At 39.0% G+C, this 16687-nt stretch overlaps 2 protein-coding genes across 5 annotated transcripts in view; one reads left to right on the forward strand and one right to left on the reverse strand.

Moving 5' to 3' along the window:
- The window catches only part of LOC106072809 (neural cell adhesion molecule 1-A-like), a 62071-nt gene extending 48861 nt beyond the window's left edge, over nucleotides 1–13210 (reverse strand). The window contains exons 1-2 of one of the 4 annotated variants that reach the window (XM_056010270.1): nucleotides 10230–10325; nucleotides 3468–3598 (exon numbers count right to left, since the gene is read on the reverse strand). The gene's annotated coding sequence lies outside the window, so the exon portion shown is untranslated. Of the gene's footprint in view, nucleotides 1–3467; nucleotides 3599–10229; nucleotides 10364–13033 lie in introns of those variants that run through there. The other 3 variants (XM_056010271.1, XM_056010269.1, XM_056010268.1) reach the window with 3 other exon arrangements.
- Nucleotides 13211–14205: 995 nt separating this feature from the next.
- On the forward strand, nucleotides 14206–14949 carry LOC129922715 (uncharacterized). The gene has a single exon (XM_056009653.1). It carries the CDS (start codon nucleotides 14206–14208, stop codon nucleotides 14947–14949), a length of 744 nt encoding a protein of 247 aa, XP_055865628.1.
- Nucleotides 14950–16687: the final 1738 nt, after the last annotated feature.

Genomic DNA, 16687 nt, shown 5'->3' on the forward strand with positions numbered 1-16687 from the left:
TGAAAGCGCTGTAATTGCCTTCACACCATCACGCCTAATTCTGAGGCTTCTCTTTGATGTTATGCCCTATAGACCTGTAGTCCGTATGCCAGAAAATCGCCTTCCCAAACGACTTCTTTATAGCAGCTGTGTACTAGAAAACGTTCGCAAGGGAGTCAACATAAGCCATACAAAGACACACTTAATAGCTCCCTCAAGGAAGGTGATTTTGACATTCACCACTGGGAAATACTAGCGCTCGATCGCTCCTCATGACGTGAAGCCGCGAGTGTCGAGTTTCAAGATACCAGGCAAGGACAATGGCCAGTATGGTATAACGCAGAGCCAACACAAAGCTGAGAGAAGAAGCAGGCTTTAGCATGACGTCAATAAGTAGAATAGGGTGCGTGGTGGCTGAGTGGTTAAGCGCTTGGCTTCCAAACCTAGGGTCGTGGGTTCGAATCTCAATGAAGAGTGGGGGAATTCGAATTTCAATTTTTTAAGGCGCCCCTGAGTCCACCCAACTCTAATGGGAACCTGACTTTAGTTAGTGAAAGTAAAGGCGGTTGGTCGTTGTGCTGGCCACATGACACCTTGCTCGTTAACCATTGGCCAAAGAAACAGTTGACCTTAACATCACTGCCCTATAGATCGCAAGGTCTGAAAGGAAGACTTTACAATTAGTAGAAATGGAAGCCATTAGATGAGTGTTGATGAATCTTGGTGTGCTGCTGCTAGTTCTGTAACGATTTCTGTTAAGCTGATGTCAAGACCTGCTTAATAGACACTACTTGGAAAAAAATGGTTCGTCATTTACAGTGTAGCCGAAATATTCATATGAAATATGAAATACTGTGAAAACGGATTTACCCGATTTGTTAACAACTTTCGTTCTTTAATAGAGATTTATTTAGGTGTTTTTTTTTAGGGCCTTCCGGTTGTAGGTACGACATCAAACATACACTACGCTTTCTGCAATCATTTAATGAACATTTATGCCAAGATTTATTAAGATTTGTGAAACGGTTTTGATTTCTATGTGGGACATACATATAGCCTATACGCCTTACTTTGTAATCATCACGGTAATGGAAGTATCCTACTAGTTTTCCATGATAGAATAAATAGTACAACATTCTGTTACTAACTAACGATTTATGATAACTCTTTGATAAAGAAGTTATAGAAATGTCCTCTTTACATTTTTCTTAGGCCTAATATTTGTTTACCTTTTTTTTTTCCAATACGGAGTTGGCAACACAAGGCAGTAGAGGGAGATCATCAACATGGAAAGAATTTTCCAATTTCATCACTGTGATTTATGAAAGTTGTCAGCGGTACATTTATCTCCCCTTTGCTTTTGTCTGTTCTAATCTTAGGAGTCATGGGAGACAAGGCGCGAGAACCTAGAATCAAAGCAGACGTTCCTTTTTTTTTCCCCCCTTTTCTCTCTTCGAGTTCAGCGCCTTTATTAATTCTTAGAAGAAATTCAATTCCCGCCAAAGTCAACTGACAGGCTGTCTTCTTGGCAGACGTTAATGTGATATTTAATTAAATTATAAAGAAATCAAAGAATCCTTTAGGAGAATTGATACAAATAGATTCCCTGTGGTAGATTTAACGCGGGAGAGAGTCGATTATTGCATTAGAGCAACCAAGAATATTTTTCTTTATGAAGTGAATGTCAAAGATTCACTCATTAAAAGCCATCTTGAAAACATTATACAGAATCAAATAACAATTATATTAGTATCAAACAAAATAAGTAAATGCTGGTTTAATAAAAAAAAAATTAAAGAAACTTTGAAACAGTGGCGTAGTTAGGAATTTGCAATCATTTGGGGGCCCGGGGGGACTTGACCTCTTTGGGGGCCCCTGCATTTAATATTAAATAATAATAAATAATATTTAATGTAAAAAATAATCATTTTGGGGGCCCCCTTGGAATGTGGACCCTGGGGATGTTCAAATTCTCCCCCTCCATCCCCCACCCTAGCTACGCCTCTGCTTTGCAAAGAGAAGGAAAGTCGTAACATTGTATTTATATTGAAGCTCAACATTTTCACATCGACACAGGAACACCATCTCAGTCTTTACACATTTTCATTGATTCCCAAAATTCAGGTTTTAAAAAAAAAGTTCTTTTTTTTTTTTTTTGGTCTGTTAACTACTTTTAAAGACCAGATCGATACTAGTGTCAGGTCCACTAACTACCTGGCCAGACTCGTCTGTTCCACATAACAAGATTTTTTTGTCCCCCCCCCCAAGTGTTGTGGAACAATCAATGCTTGAATACATTCGTGTCCGCTTCAAAACCTTACCCCGTGCAGAACTAAACCACTTATTGATTAGTTTGGAAGAATGATTATTAGATTTCCATGTTTGCTTGTTTATTTGTTTGTTTGTTTCTTCCATTCCCTTTAAGCCCTGGTACGTGAGGGGGAAGGGGGAGTAGTGGATCCATGTCAGACATGACGGAAGTTTCGTTCGCCACTTAAATGCATTGCAACCAGAATTTCCGGAGTCTGGTTTTAATGCACATGCCTTTGTTGCCGAGGGATTCTCAAACTTTTCCCCACCAATAGCCCATCAAGAGATTTTTTAGCGTCAGAAATATGTTATGAATATTTTATTTTTAACTTCTGAAACAAACTTACTAGAGTGGAATTCTAGATAGATAGATAGATAGATAGATAGATAGATAGATAGATAGATAGATAGATAGATAGATAGATAGATAGATAGATAGATAGATAGATAGATAGATAGATAGATAGATAGATAGATAGATAGATAGATAGATAGATAGATAGATAGATAGATAGATAGATAGATAGATAGATAGATAGATAGATAGATAGATAGATAGATAGATAGATAGATAGATAGATAGATAGATAGATAGATAGATAGATAGATAGATAGATAGATAGATAGATAGATAGATAGATAGATAGATAGATAGATAGATAGATAGATAGATAGATAGATAGATAGATAGATAGATAGATAGATAGATAGATAGATAGATAGATAGATAGAAATGCTTTGTAGCCACGATGTCCAGTATAAGGTGACAATCTTATCTCATTTATAAGCTCAACAATAAAAACACTTTGAAATTGATATATGGAAATAGCTAGCTGTATCTATCCTATACTCTTAAGCGAGCAATTCTCGTGTGTATGTATGAATTCATATTTATATTTAAATTTTATTTCGAAATCGGCTCTAACCGTTTTCTCTAAAATTTCAAGGCATAAGTATATAAATGAGAAAAAAAATTCTTAACTCATTGGCCACATTACGAAAACTCGAGGTCGACCGTTATATTAATATAAAACATGTTTCATTATAGCAAAAATTTTGGCTACACATATTTATGAATGAAAGTAATTTGAATGACGTCAAAGGGAAAGAAAAACTTACATCGCCTACGTCACTATATTTACATCAAGAAAGGGAGAAAAACACTTGACACAACTTACGTCACTGGCTTACAGCAGTACACTCAAACATTTCTTTGCAGACATGAACACGTTTTAGTGAAATCTATTTGCCTAATTAAACATTTGCACACCTTCCTCTTGTATGTTCTATTAAGTATCAACATTTTCACCTAAGGAAAAGAAACACATACAGCTCTCCGCAATTATAGTGTAGACACTTTATAAATCACGCAAAACACAATAACCATAAACAGACCTCGGCGAATTTTATTTCAGTTTTTTTCTTCTACATTAAATCAAAAGTGTTTGTAAGAGTGGTCAGACTTTGACAGAACTAAAGTTACAATGTTCGTATTTATTTCCTAGAGTGAAACTAAAATAAAGGTAGAGACAAATGAGAATAGATTTTGGAAGAGCAATTGAAATCTTTCTTTTGTTTTAAACATTGTTCAAACAAAAATTGACGCATATTTATGAACTGTTCTATACAACTTTCATTGGGAATACTCTTTTTAGTGGCCACGAAATGGAAACAGTCCCTAATAGTTTTTTTTTTTTTTTTGAGGTCTATCTGTAGCTTATAACATGATCAGAGCGCCATGGTCCAATTTCATGTGTTGACCAGTGTGTGTGTGGGGGGGGGGGGGAGGGGGTATTTGGGCCACGCTTCCCACAAATGCTGTATCATTAAAGCAGAACTTTTGTTATTCTCTGTATTCATTATGGCTTCTTTTCTAGCGTTAAATAATTAAAAAATCTCGAAGGTTACAGTGGAAAGCATGAGCACAAACTGTATTGTCACTTGCTGTTCCTTTGGATACATCAGCTACGTCGATAGGCGGGGGGGGGGGGGGGGGAGGGGGTAGGCGACATCGTTCCGACCACAGCTAATGCCCAAGGCATTCATCTCACGACTGACGGAGACCATTGTCATCATTTATCTAAAGCATGCTTATATTTAAGCCTAAACAGGCGTTTTCGTACTTTGGTGTGAGTGAAACGGGCACTGGTAATAGTAGAACACACACACAACACCACTGATCGTTCACTGATAAGCACGAGCGGGGTAAATGAAGACAAATTCGAATGCCACGCCAAAATATATTCACCGCATGCGCAGCCTATTCCATTAACCTTAACTCTAACTGGCAAGTCAGTACGAATTACAGCCCTTGAGTCGTGCCACTGTTAGAGCCCCAGTCTGGAATAAACAGCATGCCTCTTGGTAATTAGCATTCGTTATCCCATTGGACGAGTCAGTCAAACGGTTCAAGAGGACTGGGTGTGTTCAAACCTAAATGAACAAGAAAAAACAGGGAGTGTATTGATCAGGCCAGTGCCACAGAGACAGACGTTTATGTAGATAAAATGGAAGATAAACTCCGTAGCATTTCAGATTTTAAATATATATCAAATAAGTAGCAATCTTATCTTATCTTATATAATACAGACGTTACCTCAAAAACGAAGATGATTACGTCCTACGCGTCATGCATTTATTCATGCATGTTAACCAATGATTTAAATTCTGCCATGTCACTGGTTTTCCTGGCTAGCTCAGGCAACCCATTCCATGCTCTAATAGCACTAGGGAAGAAGGAGTATTTGAACTAATTTGTCCTAGCATATGGAACGAATAATGTGCCTTTATCTTTGTGTCTTTCTGAGTATTTTATTAGATTTTGTTTTTTGTATTTGAAGATTATGGTTCAGTGGTTTATTTATAATTGCTACTTTACTTATGAGTCTTCTCTCCTGAAGACTTTCTTAATTTAGTTATTTTACTAAAGGTGTTATTATAGTCAAATGTGAATATTCGTTAGTTATGAATCTCACTGCTCTATTTTGTGTCTTGTTCCAGTTTCTTAAGGTTTTCTTGAGTTGAGGGGTCCCAAACAGAGGATGTATATTCTATTATTGGCCTAACCAAGGTTAAATAACATTTTAGTTAAATGAATAAGATAAGTGGAATTTATTTGTTTTAGTTGTTTTGTTTTTTTTGTTACTCTTAATAACTGACATTTTTCTGGATGGAAAGACATGCTCCAATCTAGTACATATTGTCTTCATTTTATATTTAGACCTGCTGCAAATTTCTTTTAAGCCGGTATTGTGGGGAAGTCAGACCCAAAGTCGTTGACATTATTTAAGCAAAAGAAAAGGCAAAAGAGATGAAAGCAAATTATTAAAAATGTCACAGTTGCGTCAAACTGCCGGGGTTCTCAACCTGTGGATCGCGACCCCATTGGGGTCGATTGACGATTTGCCAGGGGTCGCCAATGACCATCGAAAAAGTTTATTGTTTTTGTCTATTCCTCTATTGCTGTGTGTGTGCGCGCGGGGAGGGGGGGGGTCGCGGCAGAGTGAGGGATTGTAAAAAGGGGTCGCCGAGCTTAAAAGGTTGAGATCCGCTGCGTCAGAGGCTCCGAGAAGCAAGCGTCTGCCGGAATCAAAAGCGGAAGTGGAATTAGTTATAGACAAAAAGTAACAAGAAAAACAAGACAATACCTCCTGGATACAACTTAGAGGGCGATTATTTCTCTTTTAATAACTAATGAATGGAACATTTTTCAGCCCCCCCCCCCTCCACGAAAAAGAATCCTAGAAGCGATAGTATAGATCTACTACACATTTAAATATTCCAATGATAGTTCTAGAATTAGAAGACGATGCGCTATATTCTCCTAAACATTCATTTACTAAACTTTCGAATCAATAAAGCCTTGCAATCGGAAATGCCCGTACGCGAAAGTCTTTTCAAAACCCACGCTGGATCTAGATCTAGGTTAAGTTCTCTAGCCTAATTTATTTATTTTTTTACTTTGAAAAATTATAGAGGTCAAACTAGAGTTTTTACTAAGTGATCGGCGAGCTAGTAATTCTTTTCTCAGCGATATACATCAACAGTTAAATTTCTAGGAAAGTCGTTAGACCCGTTTTTTAGATTAGTTAATACTACTAAATCTATATATCTCAGAAAGTTGAAATTCAGCAGAAGAAATTTGTATAGAAATAGTTCCAAAGGGAGAAAATCAAAATGAAACAGAATATCCCATGTTAGGACACGGGAACCATTGAATGGACTGCAGAGACATCAAGATGGACATGTGTAGGCCAAGTGGTCAAGTACATCACTTCCGGGCCAGAAGTTTTGAATTTAAATATTTTTAGGACACTCCTGAGTCCTCCAAACTCTACTCGGTACCTGACATTATTTGGGTATACTAAAGGCGGTTGGTCGTTGTGCTGGCCACATGATACTTTCGTTAACGAAAGGTCATCTCTTACTCGTGTGACACGTCTCTCACGCGTGACACGTCTCTTACACGCGTGACACGTCTCTTACACGCGACACATCTGTTACACGTGTGACACATCTCTCACACGTGACACGTCTCTTACACGCGACACATCTGTTACGCGTGTGACACATCTCTCACACGTGACACGTCTATTACACGTCTAACACATCTCTTACACGTCTAACACATCTCTTACACGTGTGACACATCTCTCACATCTCTCTCGCGTGATGATTTTTATTATATTTAAAATTTTAATTAATTTCATTTTATTTTTTACTTTTTACCTTGTTCTTTTAAAAAAAAAATTTCAATCGATGTTTTACATCCACAGAGCTATATTTCACTTATCAAATTGTAAAACACATTTCCTTATGGATAATAAAGATTATTAATACTATTATTATTATTATTATCATCATCATTATCTTTGGTGTACAGTCCCATCCATGAGAATCAAATCAACCCAGGATTAGACCCACAAAGCTGCCTGGTTGTGCAATATGCGCGTTGGACTGTCGTTCAGTCGTCTAGAAGGTCCCGGGTTCATAACATGCACACTGGCATCCCCCCGTCGTCCTGCGGGAGATTTGGACTAGGAAGTAGATTATCTTCAACTCTGAAGAACGTTTCTAAGCATGTGAAACGAAAAACCCCTTCCCGTCTGAAGAATTCCTTCCGGTTGACTTAATTGGTACATGATTTATGCTTTACTGACCCCATATGACTCATCGCCGAGTAATTAGAGTTCAACCGTTAATGAACATCAAGGGACTTAGTTATTTAGTCATGTATTTTGTAGAACTGGGGGATGAAGTTACATTTAAAGTTTTGAGCTCAGAAATTGAAAATACTTGTACGAATCTCACGAAAACATGAGTCACCCAGCTTTAAGTGGCTTCAGAGAAATAAAAGCAACATTTACTCAAAAGTATTCATGCCGTGAGAATAGAAGACTCGATAAGCCTGATATAGGCCAAAGGATTAGGGCGACTCACTCCATCTCACTTAAATTGGATGGGCATTAAGCTTTCTATTGATACAACAGTTTTTTTCTTTAAGATTATCAAACTAGAAGTGTTTGGGGTTTGTGAGGGAAAGAGTGTGGAAAGACTCTCTCTTTCTCCCTCTCTCTCTCCCCCTCTCTTTCTCTCTCACTCACTCTCTCTTTCTCCCCCTCTCTCTCTCTCTCTCTCCTTCTCTCTCTCTCTCTCACTCAATCTCTCTTTCTCTCTCTCTCTCACACACTCTCACTCTCTCACTCTCTCTCTCACTCTCTCTCTCTCACACTCTCTCTCACGTTCTCTATCTCTATCTCTCTCTCACTCTCACTCTCTCTCTCTCACTCTCTCTCACTCTTACTACCTCTCACTATCTCTCTCTCTCTCACTCTCTCTCTCTCAATCTTACTACCTCTCTCTCTCACTCTCTCTCTCTCACTCTCTCTCTCACTCTTACTACCTCTCTCTCTCTCACTCTCTCTCTCTCTCACTCTTACTACCTCTCTCTCTCACTCTCTCTCTCTCTCTCTCTCTCTCTCTCTCTCTCACTCTCTCTCACTCTTACTACCTCTCTCTCTCTCACTCTCTCTCTCTCACTCTTACTACCTCTCTCTCTCACTCTCTCTCTCTCACTCTCTCTCTCTCTCTCACACTTTCTCTCTCTCTCTCGGTCACATCTGGAAATCAACGTATAACTTGCCTTCGAGTTCTCTTATTTAAAGTGATACAGCGTTCCCTTTGAGAACTAAGTCAAACAGTCCTACTAAGGAATGAAAATGCTGTCAGCGAGCATTTTAGGTACAAATCTTGTATAAACTCTGTCTGTTTGTCCGTTTGTCTGTCTTTCTGGATGGATTCTTCTACACGTTACAGGAATATGTATGACTCAATAAAGAATTAACAAATTAGTTAATCAATTTGTGTAGGTTATTAATTAATTTGGTTTTACATAGAAAAGGGGAGATTAACCTAGGGGTGAGATAAGGCAGTGATTGTGCGCTGCTTTCCATCAGATAAGCTTTGCTTTTTTAAAATAGTATATTGTTTATATTTTGCCAGTTTAAAGGGTTGAAAAAGTTTTTTGTCACATGTCACGTGATCCAGTGGGTAAAGGTCGCCAATAACAAGAACATTGGTTCTGTCGGTACAGTTTTCGTGCACTGCGAAAGAGTCAAGAAGACATAAAAATAGCTCACAGATGCCCAAGGGAGTTAAAATAAACTTAGCGCAGTATGAGAATCCAAATATTTCTAGAAATATTCTTAGGTACAAAAAGGAACAAAAGGGAAAAATAAGTATCATTTTGTTTATATTATGTCTTCATAATTTTTATTTATATGATTCAATGGAGAATATTTTTACTCGCTTATCTTTTCTTGGCCCAGAAAGTTTCTAAGTCAATAATTCATTGTTCGTTATATATTCTATGACAGTTTCAAATAAATAACTGAGACGTAGGCTTCACAATAAGCTGTAAATATCGATGCAACTGATAGACCAAAAAATCTCTACAAAAATACAAAGAGTTTAGACCAAAACCGTCAAAATTAATGGCCAAGCTTTACATAGACGTAATTTCTGAAAGACCCTTTGGCGTCTGTGTGCATCGCGAATTTAGCAAACGCCATTCAAATAAAAATGTTTAAGAGCGGTAAAGCGCTTGACTTCTGAACCGTGGTCCCGGGCTCAAATCCTGGTGAAGACTAGGATTTTTTAATTTCGGAATTCTTGGGCGCTTCTGAGTCCACCCAGCCCTAATGGGTACCTGACATAAGTTGCATCATCTGACCTATAGATCACAACGTCTGAAAGGGGAACTTAACATTACATTCAAATGAAAATTTATAAGAAGAAATGAAATTAAAAAGTATCTTCTAGTCAGACAGTACTACACCAATTTTTAATACGTAATTTTAATCTTTATTAACCATGTTAACCAAATTTTTTTCATTTGCTTAGTACTACTTCAATAGGTCGTTCACGCCGTTTGCTAGATTAACAAAAGTCGCAATCAACACTGTTTTGGTTAGCCTAGCATGGGGTTCATTCGTATCTTTTTTCCCCATTCTCTCTCCCAGTTAAAATCATTGTCGTTACACTTTTCATTTTCCCCCCTTCAACACACGGGGAGATAACCAGCACGCTTATCGGACAGTGGTCGTGTTTCACAGCTCCAGGTAGGGGGAAAATAGGGGAGAGTCTAAAACAATCAACTTCTGTTCCGCGCCCAAATGTTACCCAACTTGATAACACAATTATCCCCCACATGCTCGCCATATCTCTCTCTAAAACATCTGACCATGCCAAAACAAACGAGCCGGTGGAGCAATGAAACGAATTAGATGTACTCAACCTCGTCATGGGCAGTTTGAGCAGTAAAAGTCATACAAAGTGGCCAGAAACTATCGGGTATGGGATCTTAATTTGTTCTAACGGAATGTTTAATCTAATTAAACGCGTTAATAAAAATGAGCAAAGAATGAGACTAAACTACTCACCCACAGATCGTCTGGTCACAGTGTGAAGCAAGCGAGCTAACCAGCTCGAGAGGAACAGATGCGCTATCTGGGCTTACACTCACGACTCGTAGCTGGCAAGCTTAGTAAATAAAGTGCCAGCGGGCCAGAGTATCTGGGCCTAAGAATGGAGCTTATGGGGGGATGGGGTGTTTTCTGTTCCTCGTTTTTTTTTTGTATGGAATGCAGCGGTTAGGGGGGAAAAATTAAACAAAAACATGCAATAATGTAGACATATTTTTTTGCTTCTTCATGTTTGAAATTTGTTGTTGCGAAAATAAATAGTCTAATAATTTTATTACCCATAAACAAATTCTATGTCCAGATCTATAAAAAGAACTCATGTTCAAGACTAAAAATAGAAAAATGTCTGGTCAGTATTATTGGTCATAATTTTTGGTTAAGAGTTGTAGTAATGGGCTTGATGGCTGAGTGGTAAGGCGCTTGACTTCCCAACCGAGTTGTCTCGAGTTCGAATCCAGGTGAAGACTTGGATTTTGAACTGTTTTTTTTTAGTTCGCGCCCAAGAGTCCAGCCTAAGGGGTACCTGACATACGTCGAGGAAGTAAAGGCTTTTGGTCGTTGTGCTGGCCACATAACACCCTCATTAACCGTCGACAATAGAAACAGACCAATTTTACTTAATCTGTTCTCGTAGGAGCTTTTAATAGTAATTGACAGAACTGTTGATCAAGACAAAATGACAGAATTTTAAGCGAAGACTAATAGGCAGAATAGTAGGTCAAGACTAATAGGCAGAATAGTAGGTCATGACTAATAATCAGAATAGTTGGCCAAGACTAATAGGCAGAATAGTTGGCCAAGACTAATAGGCAGAATAGTAGGCCAAGACTAATAGGCAGATTAGTAGGCCAAGACTAATAGTCAGAATAGTAGGTCAAGACTAATAGGCAGAATACTAGGCCAAGACTATTAGGCAGAATAGTAGGTCAAGACTAATAGGCAGAATAGAAGGTCAAGACTAATAGGCAGAATAGTAGGCCAAGACTAATAGTCAGAATAGTAGGTCAAGACTAATAGTCAGAATAGTTGGCCAAGACTAATAGGCAGAATAGTTGGCCAAGACTAATAGGCAGAATAGTAGACCAAGGCTAATAGGCAGATTAGTAGGCCAAGACTAATAGTCAGAATAGTAGGTCAAGACTAATAGGCAGAATAGTAGGCCAAAACTAATAGGCAGAATAGTAGGTCAAGACTAATAGGCAGAATAGTAGGTCAAGACTAATAGGCAGAATAGTAGGTCAAGACTAATAGTCACAATAGTAGGCCAAGGTTAATAGGCAGAATTCATGGTAAAGACCAAATATTTTTCATAACTTAAATTTGTTAAAATCCAATATTTACAAGGATATAATATGAATAGGTTGAAAACACAATGGCCATGCACCTAAATGTTTTCTGTGTTATTCTAAGCGTACAACTTAGTCGGTAATTACCAAACTTTCAAAGGTTTGTTTAATCTTAGTTTGTGTCTGTTGCAGTAAGACATTTTTTTTCAATACTTTTTTTTAATCCCACGCGCTTTTTTAAATTCCTGATTACGTGTTGTCTGCCGCAGAGCATGCTGGGATGGAAAGAAGCATGCTAGTGTTATTGTCTGGTCTCGTTTCCAAATTTTTTTTCATCCACTCAAATAACAAGTTGTATGTGTGTTTGTGTGTCTAATTTTGTGTGCGCTTGTGTGTGTGTGTCTTGAATAAAGGCGAATGTATTTAATTATTAATGAAAGTACAAGAGGGCGAGGTGGTGTTATGGAGTGTGTGTGTGTGTGTGTGTGTTTCTATGGTGACGGTGAGACGTTAGTGATTGGTTGGTGGCTATACAGTGTGAGTGATGCAAAAGATGCGGCGCTGTAGTAAGCTGTCTTGGGTACCTCAGACCAGTCCAGGATGCCAGAGTGTAAAGACGCGTTTTTGTAGTGAGTTAGATTTGGCAGAATATCGTTTTATATTAGGCCTATTACTAAAGCCTTGTATAATTATTTCATTTCATCTCAACGCTCGCCATCAACAGGTAGCCGATTGGAGAAACGCTTAAGGTCCATGCCGAAGGACTCGAGCTGAGACTGAGAATATAGATTTTAGGGTTTTAAAGGAGCTCCTAAGTGAGCCCTCTACCCAAACTTTAACTCTCTCTCTCACTCTCTCTCTCTCTCTCTCTCTCTCATCGGTGTATGTTGGTAGTTGATGCTCGTAGCAACTTTCCTTTACTCTCGTTAGTTATTTGCCCAGTTGTTTTCAAATAAGCTTAAAGTCATAGCGGGAAAGTCAAATGCTTCCGTCATATTTAAATTATTTTGTTCCACGAACGGAAGATCTTAGAAAGTTCGATTCTTCAGTGCTTAAAGTGCACACAATTATCATGTAAAATCACACAATTATCATGAAAATCACACAATTACCATGTAAAATCACACAATTATCATGTAAAATCACACAATTATGTAAAATCACACAATTATCATGTAAAATCATGTGCCATTAAAAAACAACAACTTATCAACACCCTCTTTATGTCTCTAGCGGATAAACCAAAAAACTGAGCTATTTATAACTTTTCCACCAGGTATGAAAATCTCCAATACTTAAATATAGGCCAGGAATTGTGGTTATTACAACAACTTGACACTGACCTAGATCACATTAACTTCAAAGCTGTATTGAAAAAACACTCTTACAAGAGACATTCATTCATCACTGTGCAATGTATAGTCTATAGTCTCTATATTCTTTCAACTTTCAACTCCTATGTATTCAGCCTCTTACCCTTTTTTCCATTCGATCAAGGAAAGGACTGGCTCTTTCAAAAGTTCAACCTACAAAACCTCATGAAATACACATATAGCCTAGATCAATGCAGGCACGGGGGCAGTTCGTTTGTTGGTCTGCTGATAACTGCATTAGTCCTGAGCACAAAACTTAATGTAATTGACTCTGTCCCTCTCTCACTCACACACACGCACACACGCAAACACACACACACGTAGATGCACTATGTCGCTATGTAACATGAGAACTTCTTGTCAAGACGTCCTTGTGTATTGATTGTATCGTCAGATCGATCTGATTCCAGATTTAGCTTCGATTGATTGGCGTTGCGGTACAGCCTGCGCTTAATGCGTATAAATACTCTCAGGTGCATTTAGTGACATTAATAGTTCTTAAGAGAAACGTGTGTGTGTGTGGGGGGGGGGGGGTCAGGGATAAAAGGTAAAGTTCCCCTTGTCAGACCTTGTGGTCTATAGGGCAAGTGATGTAAAGGTCATCTGGTTCTGTGGCCTACGGTTAACGAGGGTGCTATGTTGCCAGCACAACGACCAACCAACTTTACTTTTCCCCAACTTATGTCAGGTACCCATTAGAGCTGGGTGAACTCAAAGGCGCCCGAAGATCCCGAAATTAAAAATCCCAGACTTCACCAGGTTTCGAACTCGGGACCCCGGCTCGGAAGCCAAGTGCTTTACCACTCAGCCACTTTGCCTCCAGGTCAGGGATGGTGCGTTCATTAACTCTTGCGCTCATTTAGTTAAGATCACGATATCTTTAGAGATAGGTTCATTTTAAGAAAGGATTGAACTTTTAATCAGTCAAAAAGCAATTCAACATTTGGTTATTTTAACAAAGGATTCCACTTTTAATGAGTTTTAATGAATTCAACTTTTGGTTATTTTAAAAGTGATTCAATTTTAGTGAACTTATAGTGGCTGCGGAGGCTGCATGGCCAAGTGGTATTGTTGTCCCCGGTTCGAGCCCTGTCCACTGCTATGCCCGCACTGCCGCCGTCATGCAGGAGATTTCGGGTAGGATGTAATACTCGCAAGAAACATATAAGACCAGAGTGTCAAGCTAGACTTGAATTGTAGGGAAAAGTTTTGATTTACAATTTCAGTGGTTTAAAAGGACTCAGTTTGTCCAAAGAAATTCATAAGTAAAGGGGAATGCGTGGATGGATAGGTAAGCTTACATCTGTAGGCAGACGAGAAGGTAAAGTCAAGCTTACATCTGTAGGCAGACGAGAAGGTAAAGGCAAGTTTACACCTGTAGGCAGACGAGAAGGTAAAGGCAAGCTTACATCTGTAGGCAGACGAGAAGGTAAAGGCAAGCTTACATCTGTAGGCAGACGAGAAGGTAAAGGCAAGCTTACATCTGTAGGCAGACGAGAAGGTAAAGGCAAGCTTACATCTGTAGGCAGACGAGAAGGTAAAGGCAAGCTTACATCTGTAGACAGACGAGAAGGTAAAGTCAAGCTTACATCTGTAGACAGACGAGAAGGTAAAGGCAGCCTTACATCTGTAGGCAGACGAGAAGGTAAAGTCAAGCTTACATCTGTAGGCAGACGAGAAGGTAAAGTCAAGCTTACATCTGTAGGCAGACGAGAAGGTAAAGGCAAGCTTACATCTGTAGGCAGACGAGAAGGTAACGGCAAGCTTACATCTGTAGGCAGACGAGAAAGTAAAGTCAAGCTTACATCTGTAGGCAGACAAGAAGGTAAAGGCAAGCTTACATCTGTAGGCAGACGAGAAGGTAAAGTCAAGCTTACATCTGTAGGCAGACGAGAAGGTAAAGGCAAGCTTACATCTGTAGGCAGACGAGAAGGTAACGGCAAGCTTACATCTGTAGGCAGACGAGAAGGTAAAGGCAGTAAGTCAAGTGGCAGAGAAAGGGATAAAAACAGAGACTGAGCTACAGAGCAGAGATCGGTTAACTAAACAGGAATAGGACAACAGAACAGGAATAGGACAACAGATCAGGCATAGGACAACAGAACAGGAATAGGACAACAGAACAGGAATAGGACAACATAACAGGAATAGGACAACATAACAGGAATAGGACAACATAACAGGAATAGGACAACAGAACAGGAATAGGACAACAGAACAGGAATAGGACAACAGAACAGGAATAGGACTACAGAACAGGAATAGGCCAACGTAACGGAAGGCAATTAATTCCAGACTCTAAGCCGTTTTAGTCATTGGGTATGCTAATAACTTCGGTAACCTCTTGTGGTCAATACTTGATCCTATGATAAACTTTGGTGCTTGTGCGGGTGGGGCGGGGGTACAGAGGGTGAGACGAGGTTAGGGGAAGGTGAATGGAATCTGAATAGTGTCCTACTGGTCGTAAAAGGAAACACCTCTCTCTCTCTCTCTCTCTCTTTCTTTCTCTCGCAATCTTCCGCTTCTCTTAGTGTTAGCTGCCTCGAGGCTCGAGAATATTGGATCTCTAGCTAGGAAGAGAAGCTGTGACGAAAAGAAAAAAGAATAGTTTCTCTTATTATTATTGTTATAAATATTATTATTATTAGTTGTTTTTTTTTGTCTTTTTGTTCTTTGTTTCAATTCTACGAAGTGAATATTTCGACTGTTATAATAATATGATGAAGAACAAACAAATCGAATGTTTTATATGACGCCGTCTTGGTTAAACCAAGGGACATTACTAACCAAGGAGAATAACTCGCGCATGTATATTAACAGGTTTAAATGCAAGACAGACTTCAAAGAAAATAACAGCTTTTAAATTTTTAATGTATAACATTAACTGTACTTTTAATCAATTTAATATCGGAGCAAATAAAAAAGAAAGTTATTGCCTGTTTGGGACATTTAAAAAGGTTACTTGAATGCTTTGACTAAACGCTTGTCAAGTCTTCCCTTTTAGGTCTACTATACACCACAAAAATGATATGTAAGTTGCAGATACTCAATTAAAATGATGTGACCAACGGCTATCAAGGGTGTCACATAGCCTGCTCAACCACTAGCCAATTACATGTTCCCATTAGACAGGGACCAACAGGGACATCTTGTAAGTTCGATTGACCTGACCATAAAAGTCACTGCTTATTGCCTGTGCTATTCTGGGCCCCTTCCAAACCAATAGTGATTGCTGCCTGCCCACGTCTCTATCTCTCTGTCTCTGTCTCTCTCTCTCTCTCTCCTCAGTCTCACAGTGAATGGCCACCCGCTCAAGTGGTAGGTCAGTTTACATATTTGGAAGCATGATATCCAATGACGCATCACTTTCAAGAGAGGTTGGTAACCGTCTGGCTAAGGCTAAAAGTGCTTGTAGACGTCTCCAAGCGAGAGTGTGGCAGAATAAATGGTTCCGTCTACCCACAAACAATCAGTGTCTACCAAACACCTCTGTATGGACCTTAGACATGGGTACGTTACAGAAAGCAACTAACGCTTTCACCAAAGCTGTCTGCGCTACATCATTGGCATGTTATGGTAAGACCAAGCTAAAAAATAAAGAAGTTCTTGCGAATGCCGCTATAGACAGTGTAAATAAACTATTTGCTTTTCGATAGCTACACTGGGCAGGGCGCATACACCGTATGTGGGAAGACCGTATGTGGGAAGACCGTATGTGGGAAGACCGTATGTGGGAAGACCGTATGTGGGAAGACCG

The sequence above is a fragment of the Biomphalaria glabrata genome, chromosome 14 (assembly GCF_947242115.1).
Source record: "Biomphalaria glabrata chromosome 14, xgBioGlab47.1, whole genome shotgun sequence".
NCBI classification, from domain to species: Eukaryota; Metazoa; Mollusca; class Gastropoda; family Planorbidae; genus Biomphalaria; species Biomphalaria glabrata.

Excerpts from the sequence above, each read along its gene's own strand:
- LOC129922715 (XM_056009653.1), top strand. The coding sequence starts at position 14,206 with ATGCGTGGATGGATAGGTAAGCTTACATCTGTAGGCAGACGAGAAGGT.